Source organism: Quercus lobata, chromosome 11 (genome assembly GCF_001633185.2).
Source record: "Quercus lobata isolate SW786 chromosome 11, ValleyOak3.0 Primary Assembly, whole genome shotgun sequence".
NCBI lineage: Eukaryota > Viridiplantae > Streptophyta > Magnoliopsida > Fagales > Fagaceae > Quercus > Quercus lobata.
The window spans coordinates 17,961,017-17,977,287 of record NC_044914.1 but is presented as its reverse complement, the minus strand read 5'-3'; the positions used below and the strand labels follow the sequence as shown (position 1 = coordinate 17,977,287).

Below are 16,271 nucleotides of genomic sequence, written 5' to 3'. Positions count from 1 at the left end.
TATGTGGCTAAATTGGTACACGGCAGCAGTAGAACTCGAGGGAGTTTCATCATCGATCTCGAGTTTTAAAAACTCGAGACGCTAGTTTCCAAAATCCTTACAAACATGCGTTAACTTATTATATTCTTCCTCCCTACTGCGTTAGCCTGCAAATTCCCTCAATGCTAAGGTGATTGTTGATATTTTTCACAATGCTAATTATGAGAATAATATTGTATCTTCCATTTTGGATGACTGCAGGCAGCTCATTTCCAGTCTCGATCAGGTCCAAATTAAGCACATTTATCGCCAAGCAAATCGCTGTGCAGACGCTCTTGCTAGGATGGGTGCTGAGCAGGATATTAGGTTTTTTTTATCTCTTTCTTGTCCGCCTGTGGACATTAGAAATAGTTTGGATTTTGACTTATCTGGATTGTATTCGATCAGGCATGGTCCTGAGCTGAACCTTGTTCTTTAGTTTTAATGAATTCGTAAAAAAAGAAACGGATATATGCCATCATTGTGTGGATCTTTCGGTTTGAGGGATCCAATTTTTATAATATCAATAATATATAATATAATAGATAATAGATGAGTTGGACAGAATAGAGAGATTTCATGTACACAATCTGTTATTTCAACAGTAAATTTCTAAAAGTAATATTTAAATAAGTCAAAACTATATTAAGGACCTGAATTGTTGCCAATAGTCTTATGGTTCAATAGCATTAACTGATTTTTTATTGTAAAAAAATTGGAAAATAAAAAAATACATAGAGAGATAGAGATAGAGAGAGAGAGAGAGAGAGAGAATCGAATAACAACATACTCAAAAATTATACTATGATTCGTTCTGCCGACTCACTTCTGCCCAATGGTATCAGAAGCAAGTTTAGTGGTCCACAATTAAAATGATGTTTCCAAAGCTGTTTTGGATTGTTTGAATTCATGTCATATTCCTAAGGAGTTTAACTTCACTTATGTTACTCTTATTCCCAAAGTGAAGAACCCTGAAAAAATATCTGAATTTCGACCCATAAGTCTTTGTAATGTTATTTACAAGTTGATTTCAAAGGTGTTAACAAATCGTTTAAAACCTTTGTTACCACTTATTGTTTTCGAGAACGAGAGTGCTCTCCAAGCTGGCAGGGTAATTACTGACAATATACTCATGGCTTTCGAAACCTTACATTACATGAAAAATCATCAGAATGGTAATACAGGTTTTATGGCTCTTAAACTTGACATGAGCAAGGCTTATAATCGAGTTGAATGGTCCTTTGTGAATGGTCTATTGGAAAAAATGGGTTTTCACAGAAAATGGGTTGATCTTATGATGGAATGTATCACTACTGTCACTTATACCATTTTGATTAATGGGGAGCCGTCTCACACCATTCACCCTAGAGGATCCTTTGCTTGGAGAAGCATTTTGAAGGGAAGAGAAATCATTAGGAGAGGGTTGAAGTGGAGGATCGGGAATGGTTCTAAAGTTCGCATTTACGGTGATGCTTGGGTACCTGGGTCTCGACAAGGCATTATTTTATCCCCTGTAATAGATGGTCAAGCTAATGCAAGGGTTTATAGTTTAATAAATCACGAGAGTATGTGCTGGAAGGAGGATGAGACTGATAGGTTTTTTGTACCTAAGGAAGCTGCAATCATTAAGGCCATTCCCCTTAGTCTTTTCAATAGGGAGGACACTCCATATTGGCCCCATAACTGGGACAGGGTCTTCTCGGTCAGGTCTGGGTACCGGCTCTGTTTGGACCAAGCTGAAACAAAGGCAGTTAGCAGCTCAGATGCAGAGGACACTACGACGGTGTGGAAGGCTATTTGGCGTCTCCGAGTTCCAAACCGAGTTAAGACCCTTCTGTGGCGTGCTGGGAATAATTCTTTACCAACTCGGGCTAACCTTGTCAAAAGGAAGGTCCTCGACGATGCGCTATGCCAGGAATGCAAGCTTGACACAGAGGATACTCTGCATGCGATCTGGTCTTGTCCGAAACTGATTGACACACGGAAAGTCCAATTTGATCAACTGCAGGCAACCACGACACATTGCGCATCCTTTCTCGAAGTGATTGATAGAGCTTCACTTGTAAAAACTTCTTTCGAGCTTTTTGCAATGACAGTCTCTGCAATTTGGATGAGGCGCAATAAGGTCCGGCTGGGTGAAACGGCACTTCCACTGGGACAGATTCCGACCTCGGCTTTTGATGCTCTTCAGGAATTTCAACAGCTACGTCCTACACATGCCAAGATACCACGGACAGCTCATGCAGTACGTTGGAGACCACCACCTGAAACCTGTGTCAAGGCGAATTTCGACGGAGCGGTTTTCTCACAGGTTGGACTAGCTGGCATCGGCATTATAATCCGGAATGAACAAGGATTAGTTATGGCTGCTCTCTCACAACAAATTCCACTACCTGCTTCGGTGGAGATGGTGGAAGTGCTAGCAACTCGCCGGGCTTTGGTTTTTGCTAAGGAACTCGTTTTTGACAAAGTGATAGTGGAAGGAGATTCTGCAAACACTATTACCTCTATTAATGGAGGGCACATGGATCATTCGGTTATGGGTCATGTGTTGCTAGATATCAAAAGATTATTTTCTTGTCTCTCTTATATTTCAGTTCAACATATTAATAGAGAAGGAAATTGTGTGGCTCACAAGCTTGCTAGACGAGCTGCCAATGTTCCTTTTTTGGTTTAGATGGAGTCTGTTCCACCAGACGTTTTTGAGGTGTATCAACTCGATTTATTACGGCTGCAATAATAAGATCTCTACCCTAGAGGGGATTTTTCTCAAAAAAAAAAAAAAATTGACCGTCTAAATTCTAGAATAGACAAAAGCATCTTATCTTCCTCTTGTGCAAAGTAACTCAAGATGCTCATCACCTCCTTTGAACACCACTCTTTCATCTTAACAATTCGTAAGGAATATATATATATATATATATATATATATATATACACGATGCTTGTCTAGAATAAAACTCTTTTTAGAAATGGAATATAGAATCTTTGTTCTATTTTATTTTTATGTTATTTTGAAGTTCATCCATGTCTATATATAATAATATTTAAAAACTGAATTATTGCATTTATTGTCCATCCAGTCTATTTTCGTCTATTTTGGCCTATTACAGTTTATTTCAGTCTAATTCGGTCCACTTAAGTGATGCTTTGGGAGGAAAGGTTTGAGTAGAAAGGGGTGATTCTTCATTAACAATTATGTCACATTCTTAGCATAAAATTGGTATATTTTTAATTAAATTATATGTTATTAAAGTCTTGTATTTTTTTTTTCTAATATAAGTAATGAATTTACATCTATTTGTTCTTCAGGGGATAAGTAATACAATTTTGTTAGGAAATGGGATAATAATTCATGCACACAGGTGTTTCTCAAAAAAAAATTCATGCACACAGGTAGTGTGCACAAAATACTCCTTAAAAATACACACTCCCATAGTCACATGCAAAAATAAAGGGAGACTAGGCGTTTAACAAGTGGATTGTTGCTTTTATTCTGACATATTCTCCTTTTAAAAGTACTTATTCGGATCCTCTATTAAAAACTAGCTAAAATCAAATTTTAAAGAATAATTTGACAATTGAAGTAAAAGTCAAAGAGACTAAACTGAATTTTAACCTTAATAAAAATATATAAAAGATGTTAATTGTAGCCAACTCAGATTACTAATTTGACCCATACATGATATATATATATAAGGAGTATTTTGCATGCAAGAATGTGACCACGAAGAGATGGGTATAGCACCATCACGAGATGAGGCTCCAAATTCAGAGCAAATTAAACAAGACAAGTTCAGAGAAGTCGAAGTGAAGGAGAAATCAACAGAAACACAGCCTAGTCATAGTGCCACTGCCAACAAAGACAAGGCAGTGGAGAATATTGGAGCAGCACCACTTGCAATTGCACAAAACTTCATAGCCATATTGAAAGATGCAGCTGCCAACAAAGCCAAGGCAGTGGATAAATTTGGAGCAGCACCACTTGCACTTGCACATAACTGTGAAGCCATACTGAAAGATGCAGGCTCACCAGTTGACAACTCCTCCAAGGAGAGGCTGAATGAACAGCCCTATGCTGGAGTACTCTTAAACCAAAATACAAAGGCAAGTCCAATATTTATCACAGCATAAGAAGATTTAATGGAACGTTTTCTAATTGATTGAAAAGTTATTTAAAAAGTTATACTTAGTGTACAAAACTAAATCTCGTTTTGCGAGTTTTGGATAGAGTGCTTTGGTCTTATTTCAATTCAAGAAAACTTCATCAAATCTTCAATCAAGATAAATGGGTGAAACGCAAACCATAATCAACTTCTTGGTTTTGATTGTTATGTTTTTTTTTTTCTTTTCTTATTTATTTATTTATTGGTGAATTGATATCTTATATGACTAGTACGCAGCACCCCTCTAACATACATGTAGCAGTCAAGCACGCGGATTCCATATGCGTGCAAGAGGAGCGTTACATACATCTGTTGTATAAGATACTTTTGGCAGTAGAGGTTTATCATCTTCCTCATTTTTATTGTTATTGTTGCAGAAGTATTGGGTTGACAAGAAATCCAACAACGTCTTCTTCTTGTATGCAAGGAATCTGTCAATTACTTGGGCTGCAGACACCCGTTACTGGCACTGGCCATCTCTTAAAGAAACGAGGTACCTGGTATTAATCTCTAATCCTTGTCATATTTCTTTTATTCCCTAAAAACATTTTTGGCTGGAACAGAATATATATTAAGTCATATCCAAGCCAAAAATGCATTAAACTGCTAGAAGTGATGATGTAGATCTTTTCACTGCAATGTTTAACTTAAACTCTAGAAGGCAACCTTTGTTCTAAATATAGATGTACGAGATAGAATTACTCATAAATGTATTTCACTGCAGTGATGTGTCGGTTGACGTCGCCGAACTATTAAATGTGTGTTGGCTAGAAGTGGTGGAAAGTTTGAGACAAAGAAGCTCTCACCAGGAACCTTATATGAAGTAGCATTTGAGATAATGTTGAAAGATCCATCTTATGGATGGGAAGTTCCAGTGAATTTCAGACTTACACTACCAGATGGAAACAAGCAAGAACACAAAGAAAATTTGATGAAAAAGCCAAGAGGGGAATGGATAGAGATCCCCGTAGGTGAGTTTCTAACATCACCAGAAAATACTGGAGAGATAGAATTCTCAATTTATGAATGTGAAGGTGGGAAATGGAAGAGGGGGCTTGTCATCAAAGGTGTTGCCATTCGGCCCAAGTATTAGGTTCTAGAATAGTCAACAACATATGTGTTGGGAGATACTGTTCTCTGGATATCAATGTGAAAGCAGGAAATTAGCTAAAACAAAAAATAAAAGTGAAGGCAAGAAGCAAGGTTACAATATGTAATGAATAACCCAAAAGATATTAATGGAAGAAATGCTTCACCTTTCAGTATAATACTCAAACTTAACATCCTGCTATCCTCATTGCACTTTTATTCCTCAATTGGTCAGCATAGACGATGCAAACTATTTCAAAACTTCCTTTCCCATAAAAGATATTAATTGTCAGCCGCCCTACCCCATTGTTTAGAAGTGAGGACTTCAGAATCCAAAAAGTTCTACCACTTTGAAGTACCAACTTCATTTACATGTAAACTTGGTAATGGACCAAAAATTGCGATCAAATGAGTTTACTTCTGTGTTTTCAAAAGATTAAATTCTACATGGAAGAAATAATATGAGTCCCATATCTAGATGGGAAGAGGAGTGGCAAGCAAAATGGAGTTTCATATTCAGCTCAACTCAACTAAGTAATATGGAGTTTCATGATCATACTGCAGCACAATCCAGTGATCCACTAGTAGTACCATAACGAATATTATCACTAGGACAATAAATTAACAATCCTTGTATTTCTATGTAAAATTTCATTTGCAGAAGTATTGCGCAAGAACCATATATGCAAGCAATCATGGAAACATGTTTTAAGTATCAAAGAAAACAGAACATCATGCTAAAAGAATGCTAATCATATATAGATGAGGGAAAATAATATACATACAGTCACAAGCAAGCTCATTATGATAGGTACAAAAGTCTAATAGTTACTAATACATGCTTACCGCTGATTCATAATACCATTAAGTAATACAAGGTCAATAAAAAGTGACAGACTAAACGTAATTGTTTCCTCCATCATCAGCATCTTCATGGAATCTTCACAGTCAACAGCATCATAGTCTCATTTTCATCCTTTCCTCTGTGTCCTTGAAAATTCAACAAAAAGTTTTTGTGGATTGCTTGCAGATCCATGGCTCTATATCAAGATCAGGGAAATTGAATTCCTTTTTATTTCTCTTTTAATAGTTTAATTGATTAAATCTAGGAAAATTGATAAGTGAAAATATCATTAAAAGTACTGAAAGCAACCCAGCTACGCCGCAAGGACACAAACATTTGAATCCCTAATGTGGTTTTTTTTCTCCTTGTTATTTAGTAACTCAAATCACTTGTCAATGATTAAATAGATTAATAAGAAGGTATCATGTACAGTATACACTGTTTGAACAAATAATAGAAAAATGGGTTAACAGTGACATACAAAAAAACTAATTGTTAAAACCATAAGGGACTAGTCATCCCTTAAATTGTTGTTTACAATAGAAATATTTGATTAAGAAAGAACAAATCCTTAACCCATGTCCATCTGTCTGCCTGTAGCAAGAGAAGTCTTTTGTATCGTGATCTGTGAGCTAGTAAGCCAGTAGATATTGACTAAGAAAAAAAAAATGAAACCACATAATTGCGAGAATATAAAAATAACAATTCTGAGTACGACAGAAAGGAGAAAGCACCTGAGCTGCAGCAATTTTTTTTAGCAGAGTACGCAATAAGTAAACAGAAATCTGGCCATCTCAAAGATCTGCATGCAAACTTTCAGGCTTGTACCACAATGAGAAATCAATTCCTTTGCTCTTCAATTTCTCTGTTGCAGGTCCAATTCTTTCCAAAAGCTGCATTTCAGAAGATTAAAAAATCTAAGCAATTTAAGAAAACTAGGCAGACCCAAGTGAAATACTCTAGCACTTTCTTCCCTTCCATTTAAAGTTATTTTATTTCCCAAGAAGTTGCAAGTCAATTATGATATGCAATACTAGATACCCAATTGAAAAATAGTCTTAGATTCTTCACATTGAATCCCCTCAGAATATGAAAATACAGTTTTTTTTTAACGAGTAAAATGAATTTTTTTAAAAGAGCATAAAAGCAGAGCAACCCAAGTACATCGGAGTCATACAAAGGAACACTTGTGGGGGACCCCTACAGATTTAACATCTGAAATTCATGTTATCAATAAAATCAAATAAACCTGAACAGGTAATTGTCCTAGCAGTTTGCTCCCATATGTGTGAAGATCACAAGAATAAAACATCACCTATACTATCATGAGTTCGCTGCCGTCAAAAATACACATTTAACTTTCTCTCCAAAAACTCTATATTGAACTAACACAAATGAAGAGCCTTTTCCAACAATTTAGCACTTAAATAGTGAGAGTGTTCAAATAGTTGCTAGGGTGTTAGTTGCATTTAACCCAAGTTGTTAATCAAATCAAGTAAGGGACAATTTCTTGAAACAAGGATACAGCAATGGATTTGGTTCTATGTTGTCATTATTAAGTTTCCAGGTTACAAGTCAATTTAGATCTGGCCACAAATAAATCATGACTTTTTAATTAGTCATGTGACCACTGCAAGACAGATTTAAAATCATCAGATTAGATCTTAATTGATGGTTGTAATCGTGTCTTTGCTAGGCCAAAATTAGCAAATGTTTGCGGCTTTTTCTCTCCTTTTCATTTCAGGATTGAGTTAGGTTGCTCTTACTGATTTAATAACTTGAACTAGCTCTTCGATTTCCCTTCTTAAATCATTTTATAAGTCATGTACGGAATTGCATCACTAAGATATATTCCATGTCAGCACTGAGATAATGTACAAAGTGATGTTGATATTAGCAAGATGATTGTGGAGGGGGGGAAGCAGCAATTACTAACCTTTTCATGCAGTGCACCATTGGATACTAAAATAGATCTATCAAACACACAGAACTTTCCACCATCCATGCGAGTAACTGTGCCACCAGCTTCTTCAACTATCTGCAATAAAAGGCATGAAACAAATTCACTAAATAAGCAAAAGATGATTTTGGAACAATTTGATTCCTTCAAAGAAATAATACCCTTGGAGAAGACTTGAATGAAAATCCCAATGAAGCATCTAAATGATCTCAGTTGCCACTAGGGGCATCTTCTCTAGAAGGATATCTTTAAAAGTTTGACATAATTATAAAACAACTGTTGGACAAATCCTGTTTGAATTGATCTAGAACATCCAGTCCATTTTGAAGAATCTTCAACCCGATGATGGTATGTCAAGCACATGTTGACAACGCAGTCATGATCACCCTAATATCTATTCAAACACTTTCATAGGTATACATCTATATATATTAAAACTGTGCAGAAGTACAAGTGCAGCACTTCAAATCCTTTCTTTACTCTCTAAAGGTACTTCTGCATGCATCTATAATATGGTCAATTTCCAAAATTGCACAAACATAATCGGATTTGTGTCCACATTTTGGCAAGCTGCCATGCCCAATGCCCTGTTTGCATGTTGAAACGGGGAATTGTATCTCTTGTCATTGGATCATATAGTAGTACTCAAACATAGTGCCCCACACCCCCCCCCCCCCAAAATAATAATCATGAAATGATAGATCTTCAATAAAATGTATTTTTCTGTTTGAGTTTTTAAGTCATTTTGTAGTCTTTTTTTGGTGCCAAAATACAGTCCGAGATTCATGTGAAAGGTGTTCAAATAGGAAATAAGTATAGTTGAATTGGGTTTTTGTTATTTTTAGTTCAAGGAGACTTAGGGTATTCAAATTGCAATTAAAACCATCAGGTTGAGATTAATGCAATTGAAATTTCAAAGTTTAATTTGAAACCAATGTCAAACTCTGGGATGTTTTATGTGATTATTATTAGAAAAAGAGAAGCATCACGTAGCATTTATCCAAGAAAAAATAGATTTCTAAATAAGGATTTCAACTGTAAACAAAAAGCTCACAACAATGCCCCTAGTTTTTCACGTACCCATGTCTGTCACATTGTCAATCAACACGACAACTCTATGGCTTAGTGCGAAGTCCGTGTAACAGAATTATCAACTGGTACAGATCAATACCTTACTATATTAGGCCTATATGCTGAGAGTTAGTGTTTAATCCTTTAATAGATAATCACGTTTCAAGCCACCCATTTGTGTGAACAGAGTGCACACGCTCACACAAAGAATATGGTACAACTGGTATAATTTCTAAAGAATATTTAAAGCCCAGTAATATTAGGAGTATAAGCTTGTATAAATTATAGCTCAAGATCAGTTGATGTCATAGAGGGGAAATAATGAAGTTGAAATAAAGATTTCATTGTCTATGGTTAAATCACCAACAAAAAAAAGGAAAAGGATATTATTTGTTATTTCACCAATTTTATAGTAAAAGTAAATCATGCATATCTATCAAAACCAATAGTGAAAAATATACACTACCAAAGCACCAGCAGCCATATCCCATGGCTTTAGACGATACTCCCAATATGCTTCTGCAATCCCCAAAGCTACATGGCACATGTCAACTGCAGCGGCCCCGAGCCTCCTTACACCCTAAACATAAAATTCAGCGAAATGAAACACACAGAGAGGAGACAAAGGCATGAATCAAATCACTTGGCCAAAAGATTATAAATTTTAAATTAATAAATAAATAAAAGCTGGTACCCGGCTGACATCAGTGAAATGTTTAAATAAATCCAGGTTGGTAGCCCATGGATCATCATGTTCATACCCGAACCCAGTCACCAGAAGGGATCGCTCCACCTTAAAACAAGTGGACAAAAGTGAGCATAACTACCCTTAAGAAAATCATTAAGTGTTTTGTCAGTACTAATCAATTTTACCACATAAAGTCAAACAAATTCTGTCATGAATATCTCATTAGAAGATCAGAAGCAACATAATGAAATTTTTAGAGGCAAATGGCATAGGAGCACTGCTAAAAGGGGAAAAATTGTCAAGGTATGTAAGGCCCATGCCTCAGCAAGTCTCTTGATCCCAGATATCATCAGAAAATGGATGACATAATACTGACAATAACCGTTCAATGCATCACCTTAATCATGTGTCACACCAGTATCACACAAATCAGAAAGTATGTGGCTATAGCCATCTACTTAAATAAAAAAATATCATATAGATATGGTACTACAGATATCCATTAATAATTTTTTTTTATTAGTATCCATTAATAAATGATCACTCACCAGATTAGTTTCACTGACATGAATTTTTTGGCCATTGCAGAATGCTCCCCCACCTATCATAATGCAGATCAATTTTCCAACCACTGATATATAACCAACTTAGAGAATAAAAAGAAGCAAACGGTAGAATTAGTCAGAATTTCTTACCAGCAGTTGCAGAAAATATGCGGGTGTTCCAACACATAGGGCCCCCAACAAACTCTACCTGAAATTAATACCCACATTAACCTTCCCTTTCATTTCAATAATTAAGCAAAAAGTATATTACAGCTTGTCATCTACAAATAATAAAGGCTTAATACTATTGCCTCTCTTTTTTCCCCCTCCTGTAAATCCTACGCTAATGAAGAGTTTCAAAACAGAAGGTCCTTTCATGATTAAACCTTGCTCCTCATCTGCTGGTGGTTCATAATTATGATTCAATTTCTCATGAAAATACATTCACTAGTATGGATGCATACTATTTCTCATGCAATCTTTATTTTTATTAAACTAGTCCACCATTGAGTGGCTACAGTAGATGCCATAATATGAAACACAAGAAATTTGCTTTGCTTGTAATTTGGTCATTGTTCATCGTTAAAATAATGATCATCTCCATCATTGCAATCTCAGATTTATTCATAATTTTCAGGACTGGGAGATAGAGGGGCTAAATTCTCTCATGGAACTGCTATACTTTCATATTAATTTTGTTGGCGGACCTAGTCGTATGAGATGAAGACCTGCTAGTAATGGCAAGTTTAGTGTTTGACTGTATTATGATTGCCCGAGAGATACCAAGGGACTTCATCTTGAATTAATCTATTGAAAACTCACTTGCGATGCCTCCACTTGTTCTTACACCAGTTACAGTTTTTTTTTTTTTTTTGTATAAGTAAATAAATATTTTATCGAGGAGAAGACTACTCATGCACATGGGAATGAAAATAAAGGAGTCTAAAAAATTACAAAAGATTATATGCAGAGGTACAATGACTCAAAGAAATAAGCAATGGCGGTCCTGATAGTTAAACCCCATGCTTGGAACCAATCAAACAACATCAGTCTTGATAACAACGCTTTCAACTTTGACCTTGAATGTACTTTAGAGAAACTCCTAAAACATAAAACTTTGACACTTTATTGCATTCTAATAAATTGCAAAGAGCCTTGTAGCTTAACTAGTTGGCATTTCTTGGTATTTCCAACGAGAGATACAGGGTTCAAATCTCCCCATCCCCAATTATCAATGTATTTTAAATATATTATTCTTATAAAAGAAGAAAAAGGAATGAGTAATACATTGTCAATCTCCATGTTCCCATTCCCCAGCTATCAAGTTGACTGTTATCCTTAATTTTCTTGATGGGAGAATTATCGAGAACTCCAGAAGACTTTTACCGTTGGCATTTTTCATATTTATAGTCTACATTATGTAAAGTTGAAGCTTGTTGGGATCATATACAAGTCATTTGTATGTGTTTCATCAGCTGCCTAAAACATGGATCTTGGGATATGAGGAACAGAGACATAAATGCAAAAATCCCCCAACTCTGGCAATACAACGGACATAGGCTTCTATGCATCTTCATCCCTAACTTCTCAAAATTCCCCAACAAATTCTACCATAGATTTCCTTTAGGCCAGTGAAATATCACTAGAAAAAGTCTAGGATCATGTACTGGATCATATTATCATTTATTACTTATCAATTTCACTTGATATTGCAAACCTTGGGGAATAAACATTTTTTGATAATAGCATCAACAAACAGAGATAATCGTTAATGAATTTGCAGCCAATAACCTGATATGAAGTCATGCAAATAACAAATCAAAAACAATTTAAATTATGTGATCAATACCACAGCAGCTGCAGCAGGATTCCCTCGAAACAAAACTCCAACAGAAACCGCAAAGCTAGGATAACCATGTGCAAAGTTCGTTGTTCCATCTATAAGGATATAACTCATATAAGACATCAGCTAACCTATACAGTGAAAGCAACTTACTTCTGTAAATGGTAACTGAACATATAAAGAAAATTAAAGGTCAAGCACATGTAAGACTCTAAGTAATACATATGTATAGGTGGAGTACATCTGACAGAGTCTATAAAGACAGAATCTGTCCTGTAGATAAGTCATTCCAAGATGTAACTCCTATCTACCACGACAATTCAAATAAAAGCCTAATTTTGCTTTCATTTACATATGTTTCATAAAATTCTGTACTTTAGTGCTCCTATTTTATGTCATTAAGTTCCAAGGTATATTAATTATCGCCATAGTTTCACATCATTGGAGTTCCCACTGCCCTCTATTATTGTAACTGGATCAAATGCAGAATTTGAGCTTCAGGGTAGGCAAGTGATGCAAGGAGTGAGAAGACAATGTCATTTTAATTTTGTTTTGTTTAATTTTAGAAGTCAATTTTATTTTCTTTTTCTTTTTCTTTTTTACTGTTGGTCAAATTAAGTTATAAGTTCTTTATTTAATTTTTTTCGAGTCAAGGATATTTTTGTAATTCAATAATTTGGCTTGACCTAGATCAATTAGGATTAGGGTTTAGTCTTAATAATCTATATAAGCATGCTATTGTACTTGTATGAACTTATGAAGACAAGTTTATGATGAATTTGGGTTTAGTTGGAATTTTTTGAATGGCTTGTAACTAATTCCTAGGTTTATTTTATTTTCTGTTTTGTTTTTCCTGTAAATTTCTTCGAAAAAATTTCCACTACATCAGCTTTAATATCAAGCTCGTTGTTCTGCATAAGCAAGAGATTGCTATATCCATCCTAATCTTTCTTATCTACCTAGTTTCAGAAGAAACTGATCCATCAATATCTACAAAATAACACGTTCCAATATATGGTACTAAATCCAGCTAAGTTTATTTTATTTTAACCTAAAAAGTTGCTGATCAAATTACAGTTTATAACTGGTCTATAAAAATTAACTTAACTCACTTTAGCCTTGACCCAATTAAATTGTAATTTGATCCGCAACTTTTACAATCAACTACATATATTCTTTTCTGCAATTCTAAAATTATACTCCCTATTTAACATGTGCTCTTAAACAATTCTGCCTATGTTATGTTACGCCCCTTTACCTCTTTTCACTCCCTCTACTTAAATTTAATTATTCTTTCTTATGGTGCATTAATCTGTCTCCATTTTTTTTATAAGAATGATTTTATTAAAAAGAGATTGCTTCCTATGCAAAAGGCACAAAGTAGACTAAATAATTACAAAAAAAAATACAAAAGAATTACATACAAAAAAGACAAAGACTCAAAACACCAGCATAGAATCTCTATTTGTAAAACCCCTAGCTTGAGACCAAACCATTTTATGCCTATCTATCATCATTTCCTTTATAGGAGCCACTCCTACATTTTCCAAAAACAAATCTTAGTATCATGTAACTATTATTCCCAAGAAAAATGTATAAAAAAAGACAAACCTAAAGGATCAATGCACCAAAGGTAATCAGATGAAGTATCTCCTATAATTCCTCCCTCCTCCCCAAGAATGAGGTGATCGTCAAAATTCTTTTTAACGACTTCTAAAATAGCAGCCTCACTCATTTTATCTGTCCTGCAAGTAAATTTTGTAATCATGTGAAATTTTGTTTGCCAAAACTAATTCTTTATTATGTAATGGAAAACAGAGAAGATATAATTCCAAAATATTAAAACAATAAATCAATGTAAGTATTTATATATAGAGCATTAAGTCAGAATGGTCAAAAACTTCTGATATCTCAAATAACATATATGGAACATTAAAAACTGACATCTTTAACTTATCAATGAACATTTATGTATCATAGAGAGGGAGGGAGAAAGGGAAAGAGAAGGCAAAGGAGATTGACAGAGGGAATTTTTCTTGAAAACATTTCTCTACCTTGAAAGGCTGTGCACATATTTGTGAAAAAGAAAACTCAAGGTAAGGACAAATACTTGTATCTTACCACAGCAAGAATTATTTTCTCTTAAATATATCAAGAAAACTGATGGTAAGCAATCAAGTTCTTTGTATTTTCATTGACATTTAACAGACTCAAAAAAAATCTTTCTGTGTTTTCATGCAAAGAATAAAATTTTTAAGATTATATAATCATATAACAAGAAGTTATCTGAAACATAAAAACATAGACCAATTGCAAGAAAATTACAAAAAGATAAGTTACAAAAAAGGTCCTTACTCAGTCACCAAGTCAGTAAGTCCTTTATATGTAATATTTCGAGGCTTATTAACAGCTTCCATCACAACCTGGAAAGAAATGAAAAGACAGGCGTGAGCAATCTTATTAACTGCAGGGAGATAATTGACGAGTTATAGGCCACATATTTCTTATCACCCTATAATAAACTGAAACAACTATTAATCTAGTAAAATACCACAACATTTGGAGCTACTACACAGGATGGACGTTTTCCTCTAGACATTCTTCTACAAAGTCAGTCATACTTCTTCATCTAAAATCAATTCTCCATAGCCATTTGTAATCAATTTTCCTCTAGCATTCTTCATTTTTTTTTTTTAGGTTATGTGCCTGAAGAATCTATAATTATAAACTTTAGTTTTCAGATCTGTTAAAATTAGTAAGGACTAGCACACAACAACAACCAAGCCCTAGTCCCAAAATTATGGGGTCAGCTACAGATCCTCAACAGACTAGTCAAAGTCGGCCACATGAATTCCTTTTCACCTTTCTATTCTATCCGAAGTAATACTCTTTGTTATTTCTCTAATTGACATTTTTTTTAATACTTCTATTAATGCTATTATTTGTCTTCCTCTACCTTTTTCTGTTCTCTCAACTTGAATTAACTCACTCTTTCTCATTGTCGCACTAATTGTTCATTTCTCTGAACATGACCAAATTTTCTCAAGCAACTCTCCCTTGTGCCACTCCTAAGCGAATTTTCTAATTTCAAATCCTTTGTTTCCTTCTATTTCCACTTATCTATCTCAACATTCTTCTCTCAGCTACTAATAACCAACTTAGATAGGGCTAGGAAATATATAGATTACTAATATATGTATATGGACCTTTTTACAGAAAGACAAGACCACTCTACCGCAAATGGTAACTGAGAATAAAACCAATCTTTGTAAGCTGTAAGCTTCTCAGACTGAAGCTAAGTTCTATAAAAATAAATAAATAAATAAAAATCTTCCATCACCTAACCCAAATAAATCTCTATTGAAACTAGTATTCACAATGAGATAAATACTAAACATCATGCCCCAAATGGCCAAATCAACTAGATGAGACATGGATAAATTCAAAGATCATTAACAGCACACTTTTCCAATAAATTAAGATTAAAATAAAATAAAACAATCTGCATTTTAAACCGGGGAAGGGGGAGAAAAATTAAAATACCATCTGGGTAATTCTTATAACAAAAGAATGGGAGCACAAATTAAGAGGAAGTGATTAAACCTCTGCACCAGTCTTAGCAGCAGTCTCCACCACTTGAATGAGCTGGCTAGGTGGAATTGGTCCAGTTGATTGGGCACCAATCTTTGGGTACTGTTTCTGGTTGGGAATTTCAGATAACGCAGCCTTAGTGCACAGTTTTCTTGTGGGTTTGGCCCTCAAAAATGGAATCCCACCAAACCCATGTTGGATTTTGTTGGTGAAATCCAATGGAAGACGCTGGTTTGGTTGAAATTGAGGTGGAACTGATCTGGGTATTGGAGAAAACCTGAGAGGAATGGTAGTGGAGAAGACCATGGACCTGACCATTTTGAATTTGAACTTGAATGGAAATTGAATTCCAAGTTCCAAGCTTTTGGGTGCTCTGCTTTATTATGCCACAAACTCAAACTCTATATAGTCTGTAAAACGGTATGAGATGAAGATGACTGACTGAAGTATCCTCTG

The 16,271-nt window shown here is 34.9% G+C and overlaps 1 protein-coding gene and 1 pseudogene across 6 annotated transcripts; one reads left to right on the top strand and one right to left on the bottom strand.

The window, feature by feature from the left end:
• Positions 1–3,753: 3,753 nt before the first annotated feature.
• LOC115966503 lies at positions 3,754–5,460 on the top strand (annotated as a pseudogene). Its single transcript, XR_004086387.1, has 3 exons — positions 3,754–4,125; positions 4,562–4,677; positions 4,909–5,460. The product of XR_004086387.1 is annotated as a protein PHLOEM PROTEIN 2-LIKE A1-like (transcript).
• A 576-nt stretch (positions 5,461–6,036) lies between these two features.
• LOC115968226 (phosphatase IMPL1, chloroplastic) lies at positions 6,037–16,258 on the bottom strand. Of its 5 annotated transcripts, none has more exons than XM_031087547.1 (11): positions 15,828–16,258; positions 14,580–14,647; positions 13,836–13,969; positions 12,231–12,319; positions 10,532–10,589; positions 10,385–10,437; positions 9,843–9,941; positions 9,615–9,728; positions 8,054–8,155; positions 6,852–7,010; positions 6,037–6,313 (listed from the first exon to the last, which is right to left on the bottom strand). In XM_031087547.1, the coding sequence occupies exons 1-10, from the start codon at positions 16,131–16,133 to the stop codon at positions 6,912–6,914; spliced, it is 1,122 nt and encodes a 373-aa protein (XP_030943407.1). In that variant the 5' UTR covers positions 16,134–16,258; the 3' UTR covers positions 6,037–6,313; positions 6,852–6,911. The 5 variants fall into 5 exon arrangements, with proteins under 5 accessions (XP_030943407.1, XP_030943408.1, XP_030943409.1 ...); XM_031087548.1 differs by lacking the exon at positions 6,037–6,313 and adding an exon at positions 6,507–6,771; XM_031087549.1 differs by lacking the exon at positions 6,037–6,313 and adding an exon at positions 6,507–6,749.
• Between the last annotated feature and the right edge of the window lie 13 nt (positions 16,259–16,271).

What these genes read in the sequence shown, in the direction of transcription:
- LOC115968226 (XM_031087547.1), bottom strand. Translation starts at nt 16,133, where the DNA reads ATGGTCAGGTCCATGGTCTTCTCCACTACCATTCCTCTCAGGTTTTCT. An exon ending in ATCCTGCTGCAGCTGCTGTG is followed by an intron (nt 10,590 to 12,230) that starts GTATTGATCACA and finishes TATTAATTTCAG; the next exon opens with GTAGAGTTTGTTGGGGGCCC. An exon ending in ATGGTGCACTGCATGAAAAG is followed by an intron (nt 7,011 to 8,053) that starts GTTAGTAATTGC and finishes TCTGAAATGCAG; the next exon opens with CTTTTGGAAAGAATTGGACC.